Source organism: Indicator indicator, chromosome 11 (genome assembly GCF_027791375.1).
Source record: "Indicator indicator isolate 239-I01 chromosome 11, UM_Iind_1.1, whole genome shotgun sequence".
Lineage (NCBI taxonomy): Eukaryota > Metazoa > Chordata > Aves > Piciformes > Indicatoridae > Indicator > Indicator indicator.
In genome coordinates, this window is record NC_072020.1 from 8,006,224 (window position 1) to 8,032,077 (window position 25,854).

At 38.3% G+C, this 25,854-nt stretch overlaps 1 protein-coding gene across 2 annotated transcripts in view; it reads right to left on the reverse strand.

Moving 5' to 3' along the window:
• Positions 1–25,854, reverse strand: part of OSBPL10 (oxysterol binding protein like 10) — an 88,268-nt gene that overhangs the window by 53,465 nt on the left and 8,949 nt on the right. Inside the window, exons 2-4 of one of the 2 annotated variants that reach the window (XM_054384873.1) lie at positions 19,042–19,217; positions 17,877–17,956; positions 8,461–8,652 (exon numbers count right to left, since the gene is read on the reverse strand). In XM_054384873.1, the coding sequence (XP_054240848.1) occupies positions 8,461–8,652; positions 17,877–17,956; positions 19,042–19,217 (448 nt within the window). The remainder of the gene's footprint in view (positions 1–8,460; positions 8,653–17,876; positions 17,957–19,041; positions 19,218–25,854) is intronic. The other variant, XM_054384874.1, reaches the window with a different exon arrangement.

Sequence of the window (25,854 nt, forward strand, 5' to 3'; positions counted from 1 at the left end):
TTTAAACTGGCTAGTTAATTTTGTAGGTCTCTACACTATTGCTTTAGCCCACAAAACTGTTGGATTGAAGGTGAAGTGGAAAAGGGGAAGAACAGTCTTTTCTGTTGATTGGTCTGGAAGCCTTGAAACATTCTTTCCAGGACCAGAGGAGGAAAAGTCATCTACCTTCCCAAGAAATTGTCTGTCACAACTCAGGTATATGGGAAGAAGCCTTCCTTTCCTTCAATGCTTTCAAACAGGCAGAAGCTCATCAAGAAAAGAAGCTGACTTAACTACACGGTTTACAAAAGCATCTGAAGTAGAGAAAATAGGGAATATGTAAAAGATCTATCTTCAAATACCAAAGAGCATATGACATCTGTAATTGTCAGCGCTCTCTGGGATTTTATGCAGATACTTTCTTTGCATGCAAAATACTCCCAAGAACAACCTGACAACTGTGAGTTTCAACAGAATTCCACTCTTACATTGGTCAGAGAGACATGAGAGAGAGGTTCACAGGCCTTACAAGACAAAGGGTGATTAATAGAGAGGATCTAGCAGTTCTGGCAAGACCCCCAAGAACACATCCAGAAATCTCAACAGAACAGCTCTTCTACTTCAGGTCAAAACAAATCATGTGCCTGCCTTTGCTACCTCAGGCAGTCTCCTTATTACACTTTTATGATCACAGTCCAGAGTTAAGGTTAAATGCATGCTTTCTATATTCAGAGTGTCCTGCTCCTCACCTGCGAAACGAATTAGTGAATGGTAAAAAGGAAACAGGAAGAGGAAGAGAAATTACAGGAGGAACTTGTGTCCATAGAGATGGATAAAAGTTTCAAATCTTAACAGAGAATGTTTTAGTAGAAAGACAATCTTGAATTTTCTAAACTACAGAATGCTTTTAATCTCAATCAATATTCTGAGACACTCAACTCCCCTTGAATAGCTCCATATTTTACAGCTGGAAGAAAACAAAAAGGCGGCAAGCTTTTCCTGTCATCCTCCCAAAATTTGTTATTCTTAGAACTCCTTCTTGCTACTCAAGATCTGAAGAGGGGAACACTTCTCCCTTCCAAACAAACATAAAGTTCAGGTTCTTTTCCCTCTAAAAGAGGGAGGTTTACAAGCAAACAAAAAGTACTACAACACTGGAGGAAAATAAAACTCCTCTGACAGTGTCAGCTCTTGTAAGAGTGTTTCATGGCGCTATTCCACAAGTCATAAGGTGAGAAGTTAAAGCTTTTATGTAAGAGTTAACTACCACAATAAATACTCAAGAGAAAGACAAATGTATCAATGTGCACTATTTTTCCCCATAGATCAGAGTGAGTGGGCTATACTTTTTCTGCAAAATGATAGGTATTGATCTAGCACTGACCATTTTGCCACTGGAGGGAGATGTCTGGGGATCAGGATCTACTGCAGGAGACATGACAGATTTTCTTTCTGCCTGCTGAGTTACAGTTCCCTGTGGGTACTTCACATGTGTAGGTAACACAGGACATTTATTACCAGTATAAGATTTGTACAATAACACAACTGGTGAGTGCTAGGTTTCCTCCACTGTGAACTCATTTCCTTAGCAATTGCTAATCCACCTGCCATATTAATCATATCCTACTAACAGTCACATACTGAGACTTACCATTTACTATCAAAGATGATTCAAGGCGGGCAGCGTGTTGGGATCTTAAGGTAAAGCCACAGAGAAGAGAAAAAAGTAAAGAGTAGCTGCCAAGGTTGTTTCCTCAATCCTGAATTGCTTCCAGTGATCCAGAACCAAAAATTAGAGGAGAAAACGGAAGGAGCTTTCAAGTTCAAGTACACCTTGAACGGCCACTGGCTGCCATCTAGCCAAGTAGGAAGAAAGTTGTTGTACTTTAAACCACAGAATGCAGCATTGAGAACAGTTTATAAAAAACATCCTGCAGTAATTATTCTTATGCAATTTTATTATTAAAATTACTTCCAAATCTGTAAGGAAAGTCATTAGTTTTAGTGATTAAACGTTCCTCAAAAGCAGATTTTGTTCTATGGTCTCTTCCAAGCAGCAGGCTTTCTTACACATTTCAGAAGGATCACTTTGGTGAAGTTAATAGCTGTAGCACAGAGCTATCGGATTATCAGCAAATAAGACACATTTGTGAATTTTAAGCCTTCAAAAGAGCACCTAAAAGGTTGCTGCTAGACATTAAGTCAACATCAGCAAACACAGGAAAAGTCTCTAAGTTTACCATGACATAGCATACCATTGATGAAACCTGGGGGGTTTGTACTTTAAGTGAAATCAATCTTCTGAAGAAAAAAAGGCCACGTTGCACTAGAATATAAATTACATATTTTGATAGCTTCTAGTATGAGGAGGTTTCTCTCAGGAAACATGGTGCTAGAAAATAAAAGTCTAAATATTTTTTAATTTTTAATTTCCTTTAAAAAAAGCCCTATTCCATTCCACCTGAGAATACACAAGCACATGCACAGCCATTCAAAGTAGTCCAAAATCCCATACCATGCTATTCAAATTTCTGACAGACACTTCCACTGCTTCCTTCCTTTCCCAACACTGCTGATACTTCCCTTCACTCAAACACACATCCCAATTAGCCACCTAGCTTATAGTGTCCAAGTGTAAAATGAAATTGTATTTGTCATTTAAACAACTCTCAGGTGTGCAGTATACATTGGCATAACCTTCAATTTTAATTCAAGTACATATTACTTCCCTACCATACAGTCAATTCACCTCATGCTTTCTGAAAATAAAGTGAAATGTCACTTATCAAGGCTAATGTTGCCATTTTTGAGCCTTGAATAAAGTGCACGTCTTTGACTTGTGACAAAGCATTCCAAATCAAGCCCTTTGAATTCTCCTCATGTTGGCTGCCAAATGTTTTAAGATGGTATTAACTTCACAGCACTGAAACGATTCAACGTACACTACCATTAATTTTGAGTAGCCAATTTATGACATATTGTAATATGACTGAATTGCATTTATACAGCAGCTTTTCCATGGACTCATGCATTTTGTCTGCCACTCCAGATTTGCCAATAAAACCACAACCGAGTAACTGGAGATCTCTGTGAGATAAACCTCAGGCAGTCACCCCAGAACACAGCAGATATCACCAGAAGAGCACGCTAAGCAGTATCTGCAAGAACGTATCACTACGTTTCCTGAGACATCAACCATAGTAAAAATTAGAAATAATCAATTACAGGTACACATCTAGTACCCATATTACAAAGCCATTTTAAAGACTATATGAAATGCAGGCAGACATATTTCAGTTTAACTTGTTGGATGAAAAGTTGCTAAACATCATGTTATTTTAAAAACATACTGTCAGAAAACAGAATTGCAACCAAGAAGCAGCTGCCTATATTAAGCATCTGTGTAACATACACACAGTTTCTAAAGCATTAGAGATGGAGATCACAGAAAAACACATAACAAAAGGTGCCAGGGATCAGGTCTTTGTTAGATAACTGATGAGAGCTATAGTGTTTACTCCCATTTCTGGTAAGATCAAAATGCTTCCTCAATTTCTGACTGTAGCATGCAGCACTTTGGGTGTTACACAAGGAGGTGAAGATTATAATAAGCTCTCTGATAAACATGTACATTAATGTTAACTGAGTGGTACACTTAAGATATATGAGCCATTTCTATGGTTACTCTCTCTGATAGGGCATTTACATAAGTACTTTCTGTACTTAGCATTTGAAACTTGGCTAGCCAACTGACATCCCATTGTTATCTATTACAACTGAGACCATTTCAAAATATCTCCTGCTTAATTTAATAAAAATAGCATTTAAGCGTAGGTTAACAAAACAGCCTGTGTATTTTGGAACTATTAGAGAGAGTTGCAGAAGGTTAAGTGCACCTTGTCACACTCAGGGTTTGCTATGTCGATCACAGTTGCACCAGCCAGCCACCCAGAAACACGCGCTGAAAGGCAACCCTGAAAGGCAGCCATGAGCTGTGATACCCTAATCTAAGATTTTTTTTTAAAGCTTCATTTTCAAACTGTGGGCTCCACATTGCAACTACTGCAGTATTTGTGCTTTGTGAAAGAAAACAGCCTTGTAGCTTTCAAAAAACACAGCTACAAGAAAGCTGGGGAGGGACTTTTTAGGATATCAAGTAGTGACAGGACTGGGGGGAATGGAACAAAGCTGGAAGTGTGGAGATTCAGGCTGGACGTAAGAAAGAAGTTCTTCACCATGAGAGTGGTGAGAACCTGGAATGGGTTGTCCAGGGAGGTGGTTGGGGCCCCATCCCTGGAGGTGTTTAAGGCCAGGCTGGAATAGGCTCTAGACAACCTGATCTAGTGTGAGGTGTCCCTGCCCATGGCAGGGGGATTGGAACTAGATGATTCTTGTGGTCCCTTCCAACCCTGACTGATTCTGTGATTCTAAATGTATGATATGCTATGCTGTTTCATACATGTATATAAAACAGAACAATTGAATTCTGGTCTATGTACAAAACTTAGTGACAGTTTTGAAGGCACAAAAGTTCCTGTTACATCTGACTCTTCTCAAGTTCCTCTGGGAACCTACTCTTTACTTAAAATGTCAGGAAATATTTTAGTAACCGTAAAGAGTAACCTTAGCTCCTCTGCAATTGCCTAAGAAAGCAGATGCTGCAGCAGTCTCTGAATGTGGCTATCTTATGTATTGGGTTGACCCTTATTTATAAATTGCCTTTTATTAAATGATTGAAAATTACCATCTTTGCATATGGTCAATTACTAGTAAACTTTAGGCTGAAAAAAATGTAACGAAAAGAAGCAGTATTTGCATCATTTTTCAGATGTGCAGGAGGGTAAAAAAAAAAAAAAATAAAATCAGAAATAACAAGCCATGTTCACTCTAGACATAACCCACATGGACACTCAGTGTAATCTGATTAGAACATTTGCTCTCTGATTCCCATAGCAACCTTAATTCTCCCTGCCTGGGTATCTGGAATTTAGGATGACTCAAGCTTTGCATGAATACAAAACCAAATGCACAGAACAGGGTTTACTTTAGGAAGGTGTAACCTATATGCGTTCTTAGAAACCTCAAACATACTGCCAAGGCAAGGTAAAGGTTCAGAGAACACAAAAGTATTCACCCATATTTATGTGTTTTAATAATTAATGCCTTATAGTATTAGAATAATTTACATTTCCTCATCCCCAAAGTGAGACAGTTAATGCTTCTTACTGAAGTATGTGCACATTTATTACTTAGGAAGATACTAGCCTGACACTTTCAGAGATTCAGGCATCCCATTTATTCTCTGAGGAGACAAGTCTTTATTGATCTTTGCAGCAATAACTTCAGGTAGAATAAACAGATGTAGGAGATGGGACTTCTACAAGTCAAACAGCCTTTAAAGAAACTGCCATGGAAAAAAACAATTTTATCTGTTCTATAAATTCTAAATTAATCTTTTGTCTATAAGGATATGAAGAGCAGCCAATCACAGTAGTGAAAACCAGAACACTTCTGCATGCTTGCACTGGTATTTTCGTAACACACGTTTCTAGAACTGGGGCCAATATCAATTCAGAAGCCATAACATCTGCAGCTGTACTTTTCAGTCCTCATGTTAAGTTTGAAACGGGTTTATAACGTTACAAGTTTAATGCCTCTAAATAAATTATGATGCCTCCTATTAAAACACAGCTGGGAGCAACCCTTTCAGCATCAGCCAGCTCAGCTGCAACTAAGCTGTTAAATGTACCAGTAAGAGAAATTTATTACAATACCTCTCCATTCAAAAAGTGTTTCCAAGCGTGCTTAAACAGTAGTAGCTATAGTACAACTCACACAAGAATGTTCTATGCCAAGTAAATACCAACAGCTGAATTACGACTTCAGGCCTCATTCACTTTCTTTTGACTTCAGTGGACACACAAGTGACCCAATGGCTTCCTGACATCTTCACTACCACTAGCCAGGAAAAAACTGTTGCTTTCTAAGAAACAGCTCTGGTTTTAATTTGGTTTTTTTGCAAGGACTTTTTCAATATCTGTTTTAGAGTGGAAACATCAGCTTCTGTATTCTACACCATGCTAATCAAAAAGGAAAATTTGTAACAATGTGTTTTCAGACAAGTGAAAGTGTGATACAACATGCAAAGTGTGTAGACTGTATAGGCATTGTTACATATAAGCAACATCTCATTTTCTGACCAGCATCCATCAACAGTTAACAGATAACCTATTCTGTATGATGCATTTGATTAAACATGATCAAAAAGATGACCTCTTACCTTTACTATGTTTAGTGGGGGTGGTGATGTAAGAAAAACAGTTAAAAGCTTTCAGGCTGAATAAGCATATAATGAACTGGTCTGAAACCAGGACAAGAAGAATGGAAGGCCCTTAGGACTAAAGGACAGAATTACCTCAAGGGTTAAAATAACCAGAAACAAGACACAATAATTAAGAGCAGTATTTAAAGACAGTGAAATTCTGGAGATCGGTCTCTCTCCCAAGGAACAAGCAAAAGGACAAGAAAACAGCCTCAGGTTGTGGCAGGGGAGGTTTAGGTTGGATATCAGGCAAAAGTTCTTCACTGAAAGAGTTGTAAAGCCCTGGAACAGGCTGCCCAAGGGAAGTGCTGGAGTTACCACCACTGGCAGTATTTTAAAGACGGGTAGATGATTAGTAACTAGTAATTAGACACACGGTTTCGTGGTGACCTAGCAGTGCTGGGTTAATGGTTGGATTCAATGATCTTAAAGGTCTCTTCCAACCAAAACAATTCTACAATTCTATACTATTTTGAAGTGCAGAAATATTCTAGTTAAAAGGATCAACCACAAAGTGCCATAAATTAAACACCACAAGACTACCTTTTATATTAAAACATGTCTAGAAGCAAAACCAGATATAATTGTAGGCAACTAGCTAAATCTGTCTGACAAAGTCCTAGCAGCACAGACTTCAGCAGTGCTGTTGCAGCCACAGTCCATGGTTATCAGGCCTCTCCCTGATAAAGCACCTGAGTCACTAGGCCAGAAAGACTGGTTAGCGTAGTTTAGCAGTCCATCCTACATCCATGCCTTTTAGTTAGGTGAACATGATGACTCATATAAGGGACAAGAATATTCCCTGAAAATAAAGCAAACAGAACACACCCAAGTCTATTGCATTCACTCTGGAAAAGCAGGAAGAATGAAATGCAGAGAGTATGCCATGAAAATGGAATGTGTCTCTTTCCTTAATCTGGAAAAACAGACTTATCCTTTCACAAGATGGAAACAGTCAAGCAGCCACTTTTTACATGAGACTGGGAAAGAGAGCAGAATGGCTGATTTTTCCTCCAATATGCTCTAGTCTAGGAAGCAGCACACATACAAAATTCATTATACAGAAAGGTAAAGTTCACACATCTCTGTACAGGATTTTCTTGTGTATCATTTATCTTAGTACCATTTTCCCTCCATGAAAAACAAACATTTCTTTTTTAACCTTCAATCCTACCTTCAATATCTATTTTTTTTTATTGCATCCCTCTAAGTTGTTCTCTCAGGATTTAGTGCAGCAGCGGAGGCATCACTCACATCAGCAAAATAATTATCTTCCATGATTATAGATTAAAGTCCTGTAATATTTACCTTTTTGGAATGACATCTCATCGCAATATACTGCAAACAAACAAGTTGGCAAGGCCCAGGCCTTTTCTGCAGGGATGATACCTAGCCACTTATTCTCTGTTTTGCTACAGGCTAGTATTTATTTCTGCCTTCCCAAGTGCAATTTTTTGCATCTGTTGACTTTTTCCCTTCACAGCTTATTACGATGATCAGCACAGATACTAAGTCTCTCCCTCAAATTCCCTTCAGCCCTACCCATCTTCATTTGACAAATGGAAGACAGACTTAAAACTGGCATACAAGTTACAGTTCTTAAATCCTGGTATATACACTTCGAAAGAAACATGCTCTCTTGTGTGTTTTTCCTAAGTTTAATGAAGACAAGGCATTCTTCCATCACAAGGCCAGCAGCAGAAACTTGACAACAAAGTTTAGACTACAGCCACGTAGAAAAACCACTGAGTTTAGGGAGCTGTGCCTTCTTTCACACTCATTCATCCAACTTACTAACATTGGGTCTCTTCTAGTTATAATTAAACGCTTCAGGGCTCTCTTTCCAATCTGAAAGGCATGAAGCTTAAAAGAGACATTTCTCCAGCACTGCAGCACCACTGCTAAGTCTGGGAGCTGTGGCCAACCTACTTCCTGTTTTAAGCATGTGCACATTAATTTTAATACCAGCATGTATACACCAGACTTCAAGCTGAATCAGAGTTTAAGACCACCTTTCCTCAGTGAGAGGATCAAAACAAAACAGTCACACATGAAGTAGGAAAATCAAGAGAATTGTAAATTGTGAGACTTCATTGGTTATTCTGAAGCCAAAGAAGCATTGAGAAGTTAAAGCAAAATAGCAGATTTTTATCTCTTACCTCTCTGACTTCATGGAGTTGACCAGAACGCTGGCTCTTTGCTCTTCGAGCAGCTGCAGGTGACTTGTGATGTGTGATGGTTACAACAGTTGGCCCACTTTGATTCATATGTTTGTGGGCACTAGGAGATGCAGAATTAACTGTCCCAGGTGGCAGCAGGGATGAGCTTCTACTTCGTGAGGATGAAATGCCCTAGAAAAAACAATGGGATGTTGAAATGAACAACCTTTACACAAGTAAATAATTTACAATTCAGTCTGCAGATTTGTGTTGTTCTGCCTTCCTCACAAACCTAAATCTGGAGATGTAAGTGTGCTCAGGACTGATTTATTCTGAGCCATCTGTATTGCTCTGCAGGGATCTTCTTGGAAACATTGTGGCTATCCCCTTTGTTTTGTGGATCATCTGAAATTTACCTTCAGAAAAATCTTCACAAACTCTTACATACTAACATGCTACAAAGTTCTTAAAACCATACTGTTTTAGGAAAGACTAGAAAGGATTTTGCAGACAAATAACAATGCAATAAATTGTTTTTTTTTTTTTAATGAAGCCATTGACCTATAAATTCACCAAAGTGGTGTGAATAGTTAAGAAGAAAAGAAGTCTTAATGCTTTCACCTAGTAAGCTTCTGAAACAGTGCAGTGCTGTTTTCAACATTAGAGGAGCTGCATTTTGGCAAGGACAATCCACACATCAAATAAACATTAACGTTCAAAACAAAACGTGGCTTAAGTACTCAGCACATTTGGAAGTATGCTTGCGATAAATCAGAAATACAAAGAAGGCCAGAAATAAATTACCAACAATATCTGCAGTGTGAATACTCCTAACATACAACCCACACTATCAGTTTGAATGTTCAAGAACTTTCTTTGTTCTTATCTGTTTGTCAGCATTGCCACCTTGGTTTGTTTTCTGCAGCCCTCAAAACTGAGTTTTCCTGGAGTCTTTAGGACAGCAATTCTCAATCAAACTCAGGTGTGTAACAGAGCACCATGAGACATCATATATGAAAGTGTAATATAAAAGAGCTTTTCCCTTCTCTTTGAACTGCTGATTGCATCTGTAGGATGAAAATTGAAACAGAGTAACTCTTACCTCATGAAACACAAACCACTTCAGAGGGTGACCTTCAGTGGCTCTTTAAGAAAGAAAGATAAATATATAGCCCCATGGGAGAAACAACATTTCAACTTTCCTACAAACCCCACACAAGTAATGACAGCAGCCTCCAACACTGCCAAGAGTGTTACCATCAGTGTGGGGTACTACCCGAGTCAGGCAAGTGCACAAAAATACTACTTGGGTGCAATTTCTTTTTTTATCACTTACAGGTCAAACTTCTCAATTCTGTGATACTTTTGTTAAAAGACTTCAGTTCCACCTACCACTGAAACTAAAATCAAGCATCGTGTTACTGCTACACTGACTGTAAATGCCAAGGAGGATTTTCTAGCAATGCCAAGAAGAGGGAAGTAAGGTACGTGATCCCTATGCCACTCCCCCCCAGCCCCAAAACTAGACTTCAGACTTTCTGAGGCATTTGAAAGTTTAAAAAAATAGGTTATAACATTCCCAGCATGAAAAAAGCTGCTGTATTCATAGAAATAAACATTATTCCATTGGTCTCGGCTTAGATTTACAAACACTTCCAAGAATGACTCTGGTTTTGCAAATAATATATTCTTTGCTGCCGTGACAAATAAAATTATGATAGTAAGTATCTGTAGAACCAAATATTCAAACACCATCCATCCTGGATGATAATTCACAATTATATTAAAACTATATTTGACTTTAAGGCAAAAAAAGAAAAGCAGGTGGAATTTGTCAGATGGGCAAAGAAGGTCTCCAAGTTTTTAAATTCGTCTTTCACTTGAAAGAGAATTGCTTAGATCTTACTACAATTAGAATAAGAGCCAGAGGAAAAAGTATGTGGGAGAAAGAAGAGGATGAGGAAAACCAGGTGCAATTGAATTTCCTTTTTAAATAGAAGTTTCACAGAAAAAGGCTATCTCTGTATGTAACAGCAGAATGTACTACTGATGTTTCTTTTTAAAACTGGCCAGCACCAAAATTCCTCTGAACTAAATTTAGAGTGCAGAGGAAGAACAAGATAATTTCCTTTTTTTTTTCAGCATAAGATCAATTTATCCTCCAGTTCAATAAAAGTTACTTTGTTTTTAGTATGAAATCTTCTTACAATCCCTTACACTCTAGCATCATATGATCACAATATTAAAAATACCTCCACATAGCTAAAGATCTTCAAACTCAGATAAGCAGCAGTAATGTAAGACGGTGAGTTTAGCCACTAGTTTTGCTTGAAAGAAACCCCTGTTTCTTTCTTTCTCACTTTCTGTGAGAAGTGAAGTTTTACTAAGTTCAGGGGTTTCTGCAGGGGCAGCGGGGAGTTAAGATGGCTTTTCATTAAATTTTTCAAAGGCTTGTGGCAGCTCCCAGCAACTACTGGCAGACAGGCATTTAGGGCATGGAGTTTGGAAATCTGTGGAACAGAAGGAAATATCAGGAAGAACAGTCCATCTGTAGTTGGTCTAAACAGCTCCTACAAGCCTAGAAGCAAGTTTTATTTCCCCCTTCGTTTCCTCTTCCTTTATACCCTTCAGCCTAACAGTTCCAATCAACATGCCTGAAAATTCCACTAGCCCATGACCCAAATCCTCTACTACATAATCTGGTAGTATTCTCTAGAGGACATCTGTAATGTGCAAACCTGGAATAAGCTCAGCACCAGGACGTCTGGCTACCCACAAGTGATAAAAACTTCCAATTTAAAACTTGCAAAAGCAGTCACACACAAAGCCAGGTGAACCTCTGAAGGAGGCAGTTTCTACAACCATGCTCCTCAATGTCACAAAACAGCAGCAGAGCACTGTGCCTGCTCTGTTCATATAGGAGTGGCAGCTAATTCCTTCTGACAGCTTCTTCCTGTCACTGCCAGAAGAGGCTTCTCCAGAAACTACACACTAAGTACCTCAGGCATTTTTTCATTTTACAACACATAGTCAACACCTATGTCCCAGACAAATACTTGACACCTCTTTTGCTGAACTTCTTCAAATTAAACATTGGGAATGACAAGAATCTCTTCTGCACTGATCCACAGCTGTGCAAAAATCAGAATTTTACATTTTTGTTAAAATGTTAAAACCCACATGACGTTTTCCTAAGACACGTCATTAAAGCCACTCTCAGGAAATCAAAGCAATGACACTAAATGATGGGGCTTTAATCCTAATCCCCCACTCTTCCCCCTAGCCCTGCTAAGTAAGACTGCTCTGACCCTCTGACTATTATGTCTCATTTTCTTTGGTCCTGGTGCTTTCTGGATTGCAAATGAGTAAATAAAACACAGTGAAATGCCTAATGAAAGACAAAGTCTTCAACAATTAGCAATGCATGGGGTTAACAATGAGTCAGGAAATCCATATGCTAAAGCATTCCAAAAGGATTGAAAATATTCTTTCCTGAGGCTACACTTCACCATTGCCTGCTAATAAAATGAAACTAATAGTAGAATAATAAAGAAGCTAATTAAAGATTAATTTGCAACTTCCGTTCATCTTGGGTTTATGACTCAAAGGTAGCTAAAGTATGCTTAGCTAACATGGATTTGGGTTAAGATTTTTATTTTTAGTAGACTGTCCATCTGCAAGATAAAAGAGCAGTATAACGAATGCTTCCATTTGGGTATGAAAAATCCTAACTAAAATAATGTAATTGCAGAAAAACTAAGTTCCAACTCTACTAATGCTTTTGTAACTAATTCTCCCTGAAGTTTGTCCCCCATGCTCACAGAGGCTGAAGTCCTTTTTTACCATTTAGCAGAAGCAGAGTTTTGTTTATTTTGGAAAGTAAATGCAATAAACTAATTTCTGAAGCGAACTGCCGTATCTGTTTACGGCTGATAATCATCATTTCCACAGGCACTGTGCCACAAACGTTCTCTACAGAATAAACACTGAAATGACATTCCTTTACTCTTCTGCCTATGTATAACACAGAACCAATCCGTGCATGCAGCTCCAGAACAACACGTAGTTGCATGCTATCTGATAGTAAATATACCATTGAGTATTTTATTTCCTATTTACTTCTTTTCCAAAGTAAACAGTGATTAAAAACATGGACAGAGAGACATTTAATTTACATTCTAACCATTCACAAAAATTAGAATGTAAAGGACTGAATCTACATAATACCCAAAGTTCAGCATTGCAAAAGGACCAGCTTATGATATGCTTTGCACGTTTGTGTAGAGAACCATCTATGGTACTAACTTTCCTGACCATATTATAGTGCTTCAGCATCTTCAGTAAGGCAATACATGTGTCTGCTTTTAAGCAAGAAGTTATGATAATCATTCCAGCAAAAAAAATCTTTCTTTGTCAAGAATCATTTTAGCAAGGTCATGCTCAGCCCTAAATGTTTGCTTTATCTTTTCTTTTTTTGGTTACCTTTCTGTAGAAAGGTTCTAAAAGCAGAGAGCTGTGAACAACTGTTCTCTTCATGCTGCTTCCAAAGGGAGAAAAAAAGGTGTTGAATACATATGAAGCAATCCTTCCTTAGCCTTACCACTGTGAAGATTTCCAAGTATGCTTTAATTAGAAGCACCATTCTTTAGCTGACTCCTATACAAGTCAGGGCCAAGAGAATACCAGAGAAGGGAAGGGTGAATTTGATCAAGAAGAAATGAGGTTTGATGTGCATAAAGGAATCCAAACACCACTCACAAAGACTCAAAAATTTCACTAACCTGGCTTTATGTTAAAATTACGCAGATTTTAACAATACCCAGTAAATAATCCATTTAGAAATGTAATGGCATCTTGTGGCCATTAATAAGTAAAAAAGAAATCTGATAAAAACAAAAACCTGTAATAGCCATTCTTCCAGTTGTGGAGAAAAATCACACATCGTCCTCATAACAATTTCATACAAGCGTTGACCTCAAACGTTCAAGCATTCTACCAGTACTATTCCGTATTACACCTGCTTCTGCAGTTTGACACTGAAAGGGGCAGGTTTGGACTTTATTGTGCACCATCTCTCTGTGCTAGTTCTGAAGTCTATTTGACCTCTAGGATTCATGAAATAACAGATATGTAAACACACATACAGATTTTTTTGCAGATTTAGCTCCCCAACCAGCCTTTCCAAGAGCTCAATGATGGTAATAACAGGCACCAGGAGCACTGCTTGAGTTGAGCAGGACAGTCCCTCAAAGAGACACGAAGTCATCAGGTTGGCTCAGTTTTAAATATGAAGCATCAGACTCAACCATAGAACAGTTTGGATTTGCTCAGATCCATTTCAGCCATCCTCTATCCAGGCAGGAGGAGAGAGCAGGGCTTTAGACTACCAGGAGCTGCTGGAAGCAGAGTCCAGTTTCTCTTACATCAGTGCTCATCTGATTCCTCACTGCACTGATTAAAGAGTTAAGCTCTTTTTAGTAGGATGCTAACAGACCCAGAAACACAATAGAGCCTATGCAAAGGGTGGCAGCAGAAAGAAGGGAACTGGAATGCCATTTGCAGCTGCAGGGAATCATCAAATGAGTTCAGCTGAAACATTAATCCACACATCCAATTTTTAGCAGCTCACTGTGCAACTTGAAGCTAGAAGCTGGAACAAGTGGGAGTCTGCCTCCATATTCTAACACAGACCTAAACTGAAAGTTACCATCTGAGCACAATGTAAGACAGAAGCTACTTCACCACATAGGCTTTCTGTTCCTTGTCACATTCCCAATATATGCTGAAAAATACAAGAGCTATATGCCAACCCAGTAACCAACCCACATGTTGGAATTAAGAGTTGGTATAAAATCCCCCTGTGTTTGTTTTTCATAGTGCTTTTGTAGCCATCATCATTAAACAGTCAAGAAAATAGGGGTATGAAACAAGCTTGTGATAATTTATGGATATAAAATTATTTTTAGAAGTTACCATAAAAATTATGCATAAGCCTATTTCTTCTTGGAAGCATTATCACTGAATTTCAACTTGACTAATGCTTTAATTAAAACTTGTACAATAATGTTCACTTGGAATAGTCTAAGAAAACAGGAATCCTATCCAGACATAGAAGTCTTCCTCCAATACAGTGTGCTTTGGCACTCAGTGGAGGCTGAGCAATCTGTAATTAAGCAAAATGAGACATGCACAGGAATACCAAGAACATTAACACTATCTTCCAGCATGGGAATTATTTTTCAGAGAACATTATCCTTTTACTGTTTTTTTATGATTAAGATTTAAAATTTAATTAAAGTGACACACTTAGATTGTGTTACATCCACTTGTTAGCTGTATAGCTTACCTTTGGACCATTCATTAGGATGGTACAAAATTTAGCCATTACTATACACATTTTTTTACTTTTTTTTTTCCATTAACTAAAAAAAAAAATCATTGCTCTGCTTCACTTCTTCCACCACTCTTGTCCCCACCTGAAGCTTTAAAGACAGCAAGGACAGTAAGTCATACAGTAGCATTTTGAAACAGGTAATAGCTCTGAAACAGAAAGGAAAGCAGTGCTCATCTGCATCCAGTGCAGGAAGAAGGAATGCTCTCCTGTGAGTATTGCACAGAAACAGTGACACATTCTCCAAATTCTCATGTTTTCCTATGAATCTCCTTCCAGCAATATTTATTCAAGATTTCAAACACGTGTTCCCTCTCCAATATGTAAGACCTGTAGCTAAGAGTTGCTTCACTGGTATTCTCAAGTAACTTCCCACTAGTTAGCTCATTACTTTTCCCCAGTAATGCATATTCCACCTGCTTAAGATAAAACATCCAACTCACCACACATTTCACACTTCCCATTCCATCTCCTTCTCAAGGGTGTGACTCCTAAAAAGTAGCTAGAAATGTCTGCCTCTCATTCTTCCTGTGGAAAAGGTGAGTTTAAGCTGTAGAAGCTGGAAGCAAACTTACCAGATGGCAGAAGCATGGCTGTTCCCAGCAGAGACAGAGCTTGGATCTGTTCAAACTACTGAAGTTTGAAACACGAGGATCTATCTGCCTGTTTGTCACAGCAGTGTGAGAGACAATTTGCAGTTATCACTTTCTAGAGTTCTCAAAGTATGAGGAGAGGAGGAAAGAGAGATCCAGCCCTGCTGCCAGTAGAATAACAAATCACATCATGACAGCCCTATGAATGGTGCAGCTATTTCAATAAAATCCAAAAACACAGATGTTTGTCAGGTCCTCAGTTATCCAAAAGGAATGTTTACACAACAAAACTATAGTCCCTTCTGCGTCATTCCAGTCCCTAATCCCAACACAAAAGAAACAGGTGGGTAAAACAGCAGCCACAAAGAAATGCAGCAGTTCTTGCTTCCCTTGCCTCCTACTAGGCAGTGGTTTTGAAGAAAGAAACTTTCAGGAAAAGAAAAGAAGTTCTAGAAATACCTTTTTTTTTTTTTTTTTTTAGTTTCTGGAACTTTTGTGAAGCATCATTCCATTATAACCAGTACACGATCTCCAAAGTCTAGTCGTTGTACCACGAAAGATTTGATCACTGCCTTTTATGCAGAAAAGCAGAGAGAAGCTTTTAAAACTTACTTGTAGATAAAATCCAAGCTAGCACTGCATGCACTGCTAAAGTCTGGGAAAGTCTGGGGAAAAAGGGTTCCTAGGAAAAGGTAAGCTTACATTGCTTCAGGTACCGTACACTTCTGCAGAAGCAGTCATCAGTGCTCCCATATGAAGCGCATGAATTCCCAACATTTTCTGTACTGTTATGCTTAAAAATACAAATGATGTAAATTCTTTACTAGCTCTGTGGCTTATAAAGGTGAAAATTAAGGATGCTTCACTAACAAACATGTCACTTGAAAGGTGACCTAGTCTGATTTTAGAAGTAGACCTGTAACACAGAACTAAGAAAAATATTTTTGTTTTCTTCAAAATTTTATACTAAATGGATCCAAGCTAATTAAAATGTATGACTGACTGTACCAACCAAAATGCATCTATATGACAGCATCCAATGCCAAGTGTCTGTAACTTGTCAATCCAAGAAAAATTCAAGAACCATTGTCCTGCTGCATGAAAACAATCTTTCATTTAGTTCCTCAGTTACATAGGTTCACCACCTCTCAGTCTAGGAAATCCTTTTATTTTGTTGCACCACAAGCCTCGGAATCAGAAGAAAGCCACTGCAGTGGTAGGTCACCATGCAAGAGTACAAGAACAAGTCTAGAGAGATGCTTCTCATTCTAAATCCTTCCCATTTCTCCGAGTTGAATGGTAGATCTTTCTGCGACTGACACTGAATTTAATACCCTCCCAATCACTTAGTCAAGACTTTCTGCTAACATTTTGCCTTTCAAGTACTTATCAACTTTATATACGCTTTTGGCACCCAAAGTACCCCATAACAATTTCCAGTCTTCATTAATCTCCTTTTATTTTGAACCTGTTTACAGCTCATTTTCTTTCAGACTCCTCCATACCAATATTAACAGATAGCAAATACTTACTATTTAGTGATTCCAGAGCACTTATTAACACTACACTTTCCCTGATTAGCTCTTTCCTTTCCCAACACCAGATAGAGAGACTCAAGTGTAGTCAAGTTTCATTACACAGAACTCATTCTGTACACAATAATAACTGATGACAGGTACTTCCCACCACTCCAACATTTCTTTCACAAATGAAAGAAGACTGATACAAGTATTCAAGACGAGTATCTGACATAGTTAGAGCAGTCTAAGTATGTTGTTTCCTGCTCCTCTCCTGATAATTCCTAATATTCTATTTGCTGCTTTTTTTTTTGACCACTACTAATTACTGGATATTTTCACTGTTACACCACCAAGATTTTTCTCTTGGCCTACTAATTGATTCAGAGCTTAACGAAATATGTAAATACTCCTACTGCAGGAGCTCAAAACGGAGAGGCAGAGAGAAAATTCTAAACATAGATTATTAGAGTGCAACAGTTTTTACCTAAGGAGGAAAAATTATCCAGAACTCACTTAAATATCAGCTTCAATCCAATTACTTGAACTAGATTCTGGTGACACCTCTACAGAATTATTTATCAAGATCAGGCAAAAAGAGAAAAGCAAATCCACCATTAGAAATATCAGCAAACAAATAGAGAGAAGTATAAGAATCAGTATGCTATTGCACAAGTTTCCAATATCATATATAGTGCACAACAGTTCTACTAAACATTTAAATGGGTTCGAGAAGTTAAGACTGCCCAATTAACTTAGGCTTGCTCCAGTCAGTGACAAGTAAGACCTTGCTGCTTTTATTCATAAACCTCCAAACATCAACCTACTAACTACAGCAGCCAATCTACCATCCAGATCACACTGTTATTCACCTACACTACTTATAATAGTTACTTCTCCCTCTTAATTATTTACCTTAGAATTACCTTCCTTGTGGTGTTTGGCACAGGACCGAAGCTGAGTTATCCAGTACTGTTTCTCTTTTGCATCAGCAGCTAGAACAGAAACAAGAAAATGCAGGGAATCACACATAAATCCATATTCTTTTTCTGCATAAAAGGAGGTGACTGAGAGAGAGAGATTATTTACTGCTTATGATGCACTACAAACTCTAATTTATGCTACTGAAATTAAGCATGGCTAAATTCTGAAGTACAATACATCTGAACCTAAACTTAAGATGTTGTGGCCAGTAGTAAGGGGCAAATTTGTGAGTCTTCTTCACAGTTATGATCTCCAAGTGTCATTAAAAGCAGAATTACCTCAAGATGACTTTGTTTACATTTTTTAATCAACTGTTTTACTTGTCTCTCTGTGAAGAACAAGGGCCATATCGTAACACTGAAATCAGTAAAACCCCTACACTCAGGCTGTCAATCAGCTACCAGAGAACCTACCAGTTCCACAGATACTTAAGTACTTCTATTTTAATGCAGTTCAACCAAATCTCTCTTTAAATCAGTGTGTCATTCACATGAAGCTCAAAGATACAAGAAGGAAAACCACACTTTCCCACACACATCTTTAAAAGCAGCTTTAAAAATTATTGAAAAGATTGTCCACAGTCTATATACACAATGACTCCTGTGTAATAAGTTTATTGAGGAGAGATGTCTGCTTCTGGTTTTATTTTACACCAACTACTACAGTAGTCCTAATTATGAATATCTACACAGAGTAGATAATCTCAATAAATATTTACTTTTACTTCCTCTACTATTCTGGACCTCAATGGTTACTGACTCAGCATACAAATTATTTACTGATCTGAATCAAATTCATAGATCTCATTATATTACAAAGCAGCATTACTGTAAGTATTTGATGATCACAACTGACTGGAAAAGCATGATAATGAACCCACAAGCGTTCATGATTTCTAACTGCAAACTTGAAAACATTTCACAGATTACTCTTCACTGTGTTACATGAAATAGCATGTAACCATATAGCTGTATAACCATTACTTTCTGACAGTATAGGAAATTAAAAGATACATTAATTACAAGAGAAATGAAATATGCAGAAGCAGGAATGGCAGAGAGGAATGATTCAGCTGGCACTTTAAGCAGCACAGTACCTCTCAACTTATACATCTCTCCATTCGCAGAGTAGACTACCAACATGTGTGGCACTTCATCACTGGGTGAAATTATAGCTCCAGCTAAAGACAAGGCTCCTCGTGGCTTCTGGTTTTTACTTTGTTCATTCACGAAATACTGTAGAATCCCCGTCTCAAAGTCCAGCACAAAGTACCTGTTCAAAGAAATTGCAATCATAGAGTACTTCTGCTGAAGTTTGTCACGCATTTACTCAGAGTATAGATTGATCTTAAACCAAAACCATAAACACACAAACAAAGCTAAGGGCAGTTTTATAATTTCTCAGTTTTATAAGGTACTGTTGCTTTGATTGTTAGAGGCTTAGTTTTTCAAGGGCACACGAGCTATTCTTTTATTCATGTTTCTTTAGGATTAAGGATGATGTCCACATACAAGACATAAAAGCAAGGAGTTTTTCATTGAGGAGGTTCTACTGAAGAAAGTTACAGCTCATACTTGTATTTTCCTTTCAGCATTACAACAATTAAATCCAGTTGAGGGAATTATTTAATGAAAGTTAAAACTCCGTATGAGTTTTAACTTTCATTAAATTGTTCCTGATGTCTGACACCATCTTGTCCTTGTTCCTGATGTCTGACACCATCTCAAACCTGTGAGAAACTCCAGTATATTTTTTGCTATACCAGCTGCTTTCTCTATTACTACTGACAGTTCCATTAAGCTTTCCAGTTCCCTCAGCTGAGACACCAATTCAACACCTCTTCTGCTCCATCTGGTCAAATGTCAGTTCTGAAAAATCAGGTTTTAAGCCCATGGGGAACAAAACCCAAAAAAAGCTTCACATCGTTAGCCTCCTCTCTGGCACCTGAGGTCACTGCTCATCCACCCCTAATTTTTAGCACATGTAACATTTGCATATCTTATCTCCTCACTTTCAAATGTTTTCTTTACTTCAGTCCATCTTCTACAGTGCTATCCTGCCCCTTGCTGTCACAGGATAAAAGAATTAATGGGAAATGAGAGACATCCTTGATGGAAGGAGGACAACTGAATTAATGCTATTTATCTGATCCTACAGAAAAGCTTTATGTTCAGCTGCCAATCTCTTTGTTCTGTGCATGAAAGAGTAAGACTACATCTAGCCTATGTTCAGCCATTTTCCTCCAGGTTTTAATTCTTCAATTCAAAAACTAGCATAGAGAAAATGGAAGAACCTATGTTATGAGGCAAACACTTTTAAGCTGCTACAGCCTTCTTGAGAGGTCTGGCTATTTCCTGCAGCTCATCCCACAACTCAGATTCCCACCAGAACCACTGTGCCCAAGAAGCATCCACTTGAGATTGCTATCAGTTTCCACAATCATCTGACTTTTCTACAAAAGGCACAGACACTTCCAACACTTTTCCCACAAAGAGAGGAGCACATTGTGCCACAGGGAGCCCTGGGCTCTGCCTAGATTCAAGCAATCTGCTAGTCTTTAGAATCATAGAATCAACCAGGTTGAAACAGACCTCCAAGACCATCCAGTCCAATTGATCACCCAGCCCTAAGCAATCAACTAGACCATGGCACTAAGTGCCTCATCCAGTCTCCTCTTGAACATCTCCAGTGATGGTGACTCCACCACCTCCCTGGGCAGCCCATTCCAATGGGCAATCACCTTCTCTGTGAACAACTTCCTCCTGACATCCAGCCTATACCTCCCCTGGCACAATTGAGACTGTGTCCTCTTGTTCTGCTGCTGGTTGCCTGGGAAAAGAGACCAACTCCCACCTGGCTACAACCTCCCCTCAGGTAGTTTAGACACCCCCGAGCCTCCTCTTCACCAGGCTGAACAACCCCAGCTCCCTCAGCTTCTCCTCATAGGGTTTGTGTTCCAGGCCCCTCACCAGCTTCGTTGCCCGTCTCTGGACACGTTCTAGTAACTCAATATCTCTCTTGAATTGAGGAGCCAGAACTGGACACAGTGCTCAAGGTGTGGCCTGACCAGTGCTGAATACAGGGGAAGAATAACCTCCCTTGTCCTGATAGAGGTCAGAATGCCATTGGCTTTCCTGGCCACCTGGGCACACTGCTGGCTCATGTTCAGCCTGCTATCAACCAGCACCCCCAGGTCCCTCTCTGTCTGGCCGCTCTCCAGCCACTCTGTCCCCAGCCTGCAGCGCTGCTGTTCACAGAACAGCAAAAACACAGTATATATTACAGGATTTCTTTTGGCCAATAACATTTAAATCACCAAACTGAATGGAGTGAGCTATGCCATGCCTGCAGCAACCTATCCTTTGCTGCTGGGACCAGAGGTTCTGTATTAATTTAGTACAGCTCCACAGCTAGGACCAGTCTGAATTCACAGGCACAGATGAATTCCAGATCACATAGCACTGCGCTGTCAATGTCAGCCGTAAGATATAACCACCACAAAATACTCTAGAGTGTCCCAAAACATGGATATCACCCAGCTACACCACCACAAGCAGCACAGGGCATGCAAGGACAGACAGGCTGGAAAAGCACCGGATTACCTGAAAGCTGCAGAATGAAACTTGCAGTTTGAACCTCTATCACCCTGAGAAGGACAGAGCAGCTAAACATGGCTGTCATAACCAACAGGTTATCACTTACTTACTATCTGCAGCTGATTCTTGTTGGTACTCACAGTTGAGAGCTCTACTTCAAGATATTGGCTGTTCTCATTACTCCTCATGACAAGAAGTCTAAATTAGTATCTCAAATAAAAGAAGCATAAGAGTACTGTGAAATCATTATTTTCCCAGCATCATTTAATAACAGAAGAAAACCAAGGAATTCCAAGTTCCTTGTATTCCAGTCTCCCATGCGTTTTCTCATCCATGAGCAGAGAGACACAGCTAGACAGAACCACTCCCAAATTAAGTGTCCTAGCTTTCCCTTCTAGGAAGAACTACCAACCTTTCCCTAACCAATGCAATTTGGAATTGACAGGAGAATGTTATATTCCTAAAAAAAAAAAAAAAGAAAAGTGTGTTTATATTCAAGCGCCCTCCCAGAAAAAGAGGAAAAAAATAGAAAAAAGGAAAAGAAAAATGTGGATTCCACATTTTACCAGCAACCTCCAGATCCCTTGTATTTCACTATCTTCCTGATAAAGAATTTACTTGGCACAATAAACTGCATTCCTTAGTGGGTGTGGAACAATTGTGGACATACTGCATGAGGCCTGTTAAGTATTAAATAAAACGTACACAGACTGCACTGGATAGTGCGTGCACCATTTATGGCTGTTGCTTTTCCAAACATGACTGGGAATTAGAGATGGCTTAGGATGCCCAAAAATCTTGAACAAATCAAAGAGAAGATAAGCACTGGCAACAGCAAGGTAGAGATGGAAGTGAAGTACACTATGACTGCACAGTCAGTTTAAAATAAATCCATGGAATTTTATCAGAGAGATCTTCTACAACACAAGGTAACAGTATTAATAGAGATTACCATACGACCTAAGATCTTTTTCTCAGTATATATTATGCTAAGGATTGGCAAGTATAAGTAGTTCATATTATCATTACATGTTTAAAAAATGGTAGGAAGTTTCAAGTATACCCAAAACCACTCCTAGTTTATTTTTAGATCAACAAGATTTCAGGTTGACAACTTTTCAATATTCACAACCTATCAAGAGAAAGATACCGACTCTATTGTATTACAATAATGCAATCCAAAGAGGTTCAAAGCATAACCACATCCCATCAGCAGATATCATTGCATAAATTTTCAATTAGCTGCCTTGAGTCAGCAAAGTTCTACAGAGGTTGTATCAGTTCACTGACTACTTTGCCAGACATTCATAACCCATCCTTGTTTTCGCAATGCCCTGTCCTCAGCAGGAATCACTGCCAGGAGCCATCAGCTCTTCAGTGTTATTTTCTAGTCTACAGCTAAAATCACCAAGGAATAAGAGACCTCAAGATAGAATAACCTTCCTGTAAACTGAAAGATTAATGCTTAGATTTAAAAATCACCTTGTAGTCAATGAAAGAGTCTTGCAGATTTCACTTTTTTCACCAAAAACCTAAAGAATATATATCACACCTTAATGATGAAAGACCTGTTTAGAGATCAAGCACCTCTTCTTCTAACTTTAGTAGTGTAAGCTTCACACCTGAAGCTTGTTCAAATTTTGTGGTATTCTCAGATTAAAAGAAATAGATTTTTATTTTTTTTAAGAAAATACTATCACCGTGAAATAGAGCGTTAAAAAACAACCAAACACAATAGTTGTGTTGCAACTCAGTTTTAACACATATTTTGGTTTTACTGAGTAATCTATAGCAATACTGACAAGGATACAAGGACAGGGACAGATTTTTTTTTCATGACTATGGTGTGTTCGATAATATTTCTGACCATTCTGGCTAATTCCACCTCTCCTCCACACCAGTTAGTTCAAAGCTTTGCAGAAACCAAACCTTCCTTATATGTTGTATCATCTTAGGACAGTTGAAAGTTTTCAGCTTTCTGTGCCAATATTTTGCAGTTCAATAGAGTTTGTCTTGCCTTTACTATCAATTCATTCACTGAGAGGTTGAAGTTTCTACGTTTGGTCTTTATCTTGATAGCTGATATGCAGCCATCTTCACAACAAGGTATCCTGTCAACGCTGTTTCTTAAAAACATAGAAAGTTCACAGAGTCCTGGAGAGGGTGGTTTCATCAATACATTGTGAGATATGCAGTCTATTAGTAGCCATGATCCTCCTAATGAAAGTAGATTTAGATATGCATACAACAATTACTTCCAAAGACCTTTATGCGTTAGGTTGCGACTTTACATATTTATTTCTAAAACCACTGTACTACAAAAATCCAGATACTCATTGTTTTGAAAATGAAGAAAAAATATTTATAACCTTTAACAGGAAAAAAAGTTTCATCATTACATATGAATGCCCACATCAACAATATTGTGTTTAAAAGAGCAAAGGTAAGTTTGGCACATTAATATATATCCAGGTGGACACTGTCAGTAGCTTCCTCTGGCTGCTATTCACAGTAGCCTGAAACGAGCTCTGCTACAGGAGGTAGCAGAGAAAATAAAGCAAAAACAGAAAAATCCACACTGCACTACACATTCTGCAATTTAGAAAACAGCAACTTCCTCTCTACTTCTTGTGTGCCATTCTTAATGGCAGTATTAAAATTAATAAATAAGAACAAATTCTTTCACTTAGGTTTCCAAGACTTCATTCTAAATTCATACTATATGATTTTCAGACTTTCATTTTCATTTTTTAAAAATTAAAAGTAAAGGTCTGTCCTTGTGCTCTCTTCAGTATCTACTTCCTTCTCTCCTCTGTTTCTGCCCTATCACTCCATCAGTCCTGCTCCAGAGGCTTTAAATCCTTCTCTAAACCTCTCCCACCGTTCCACATCTTATCTTTCCTCCCTTATTCTATTACCAAACTACCCTTTCCTTGCACTTTTATATTTTTATTATACAACTCTTCAGTTCCCTCCCAGCTCCAAAAAGTGACAACAGACAAGAAGTTTGCCCCTGCCCCTCTTCCCCCCGTTTATTTATTTATAAATTTAAGGAGACTAGCAGCAGAATGCCCAGTCTTGCCTGCACTAGCTTAAACTGTTCTGTTTACTAGGAAGGTTTTCTCCATATTCCAAAGCTAGAGAACACAACACACCCCTTTCCTGGTGAGGTTAAACATAATACTCTGATTCCAGTGAATTGATTTTCCCAGTGTGTGTGTCCCTTACATAAAAGCATCGTCCTATCTCAGTGAAACATACAACAATCAAGACAGCTGCAAGTAGCAGTGTGGTTCACAATTTTCTACATAAAACAAACACAGAAGCTTTATCAACACAGAACCTCAGCTTGTATTTATGCACTTCCTCTAACTTCTACATATACTGTTGAATGACCTAGACAAGTTGTCATATCACAATTCTCAAGCAAACCAAGTAATCAGCATTAACTTATCTTATAAAAAAATCTTGGGAACCTAATGAAGGCAACCCCTAATACTCCCACCATGTATCTCTAGAGGCTGTGTAGTTGGAAAAAAGCCATTTCTTAGGTCACTGAGAAATGCAATACATGAATTTGTAACATGCAAAACCACAGGAAAGTATTAATTCAGGGGTTTCAATTTATAATAATCCAGTTTACAGCTTAAAGTCTTTTCACTCAAATCCCTTATGGCACCTTCAAATTCTGTACAACATTCAAGTGGGTGCAGTGGACTAAGACACACACAACAGCAACTGCATTTATCCTGTAAAAGTGTTCTGAAACAAGCACCAAGCACACAGCATCAAACACTACATACCAGTGCAGCCCTAGGTTTTACTTTAAAGAATTGTACTCCAAATTCTAAACTGAAAATTTTATCAGAAAGATACTACTAACAAAATAGTTAGATTTCACCAAGCATGTAGTGAAAGATTCAAATTACTAAGATTCAACACTTGATGCATCCAACTCCTTTCCACCAAAACCTACAGGAAGGTTCCCAAACTGAAGAAAATTACACTATGAAAATATTTTTTGAAGTACAAATAAAACAGCCTCGTTAATTTCATAGGTCTCTCAGCCAATCCAATGCTCAATAAAATGTAACAGCTGATACAGTACATTCTGAAACAAACAAAAGATATTTAAAACAAAATAATTACCAAAAATCAGTATACACTTACTCAAAATTAATTTCCTCCAGAAAAATCTGTAAGGTTTCTGACATTACAAAGTTTGCTTTATAATACTACCAGCACTGAAGAAATGTTCTAATGCAGGCAGCACTGAGTTCTGATTAACAAAATGAACAAGATACAAACAAGAT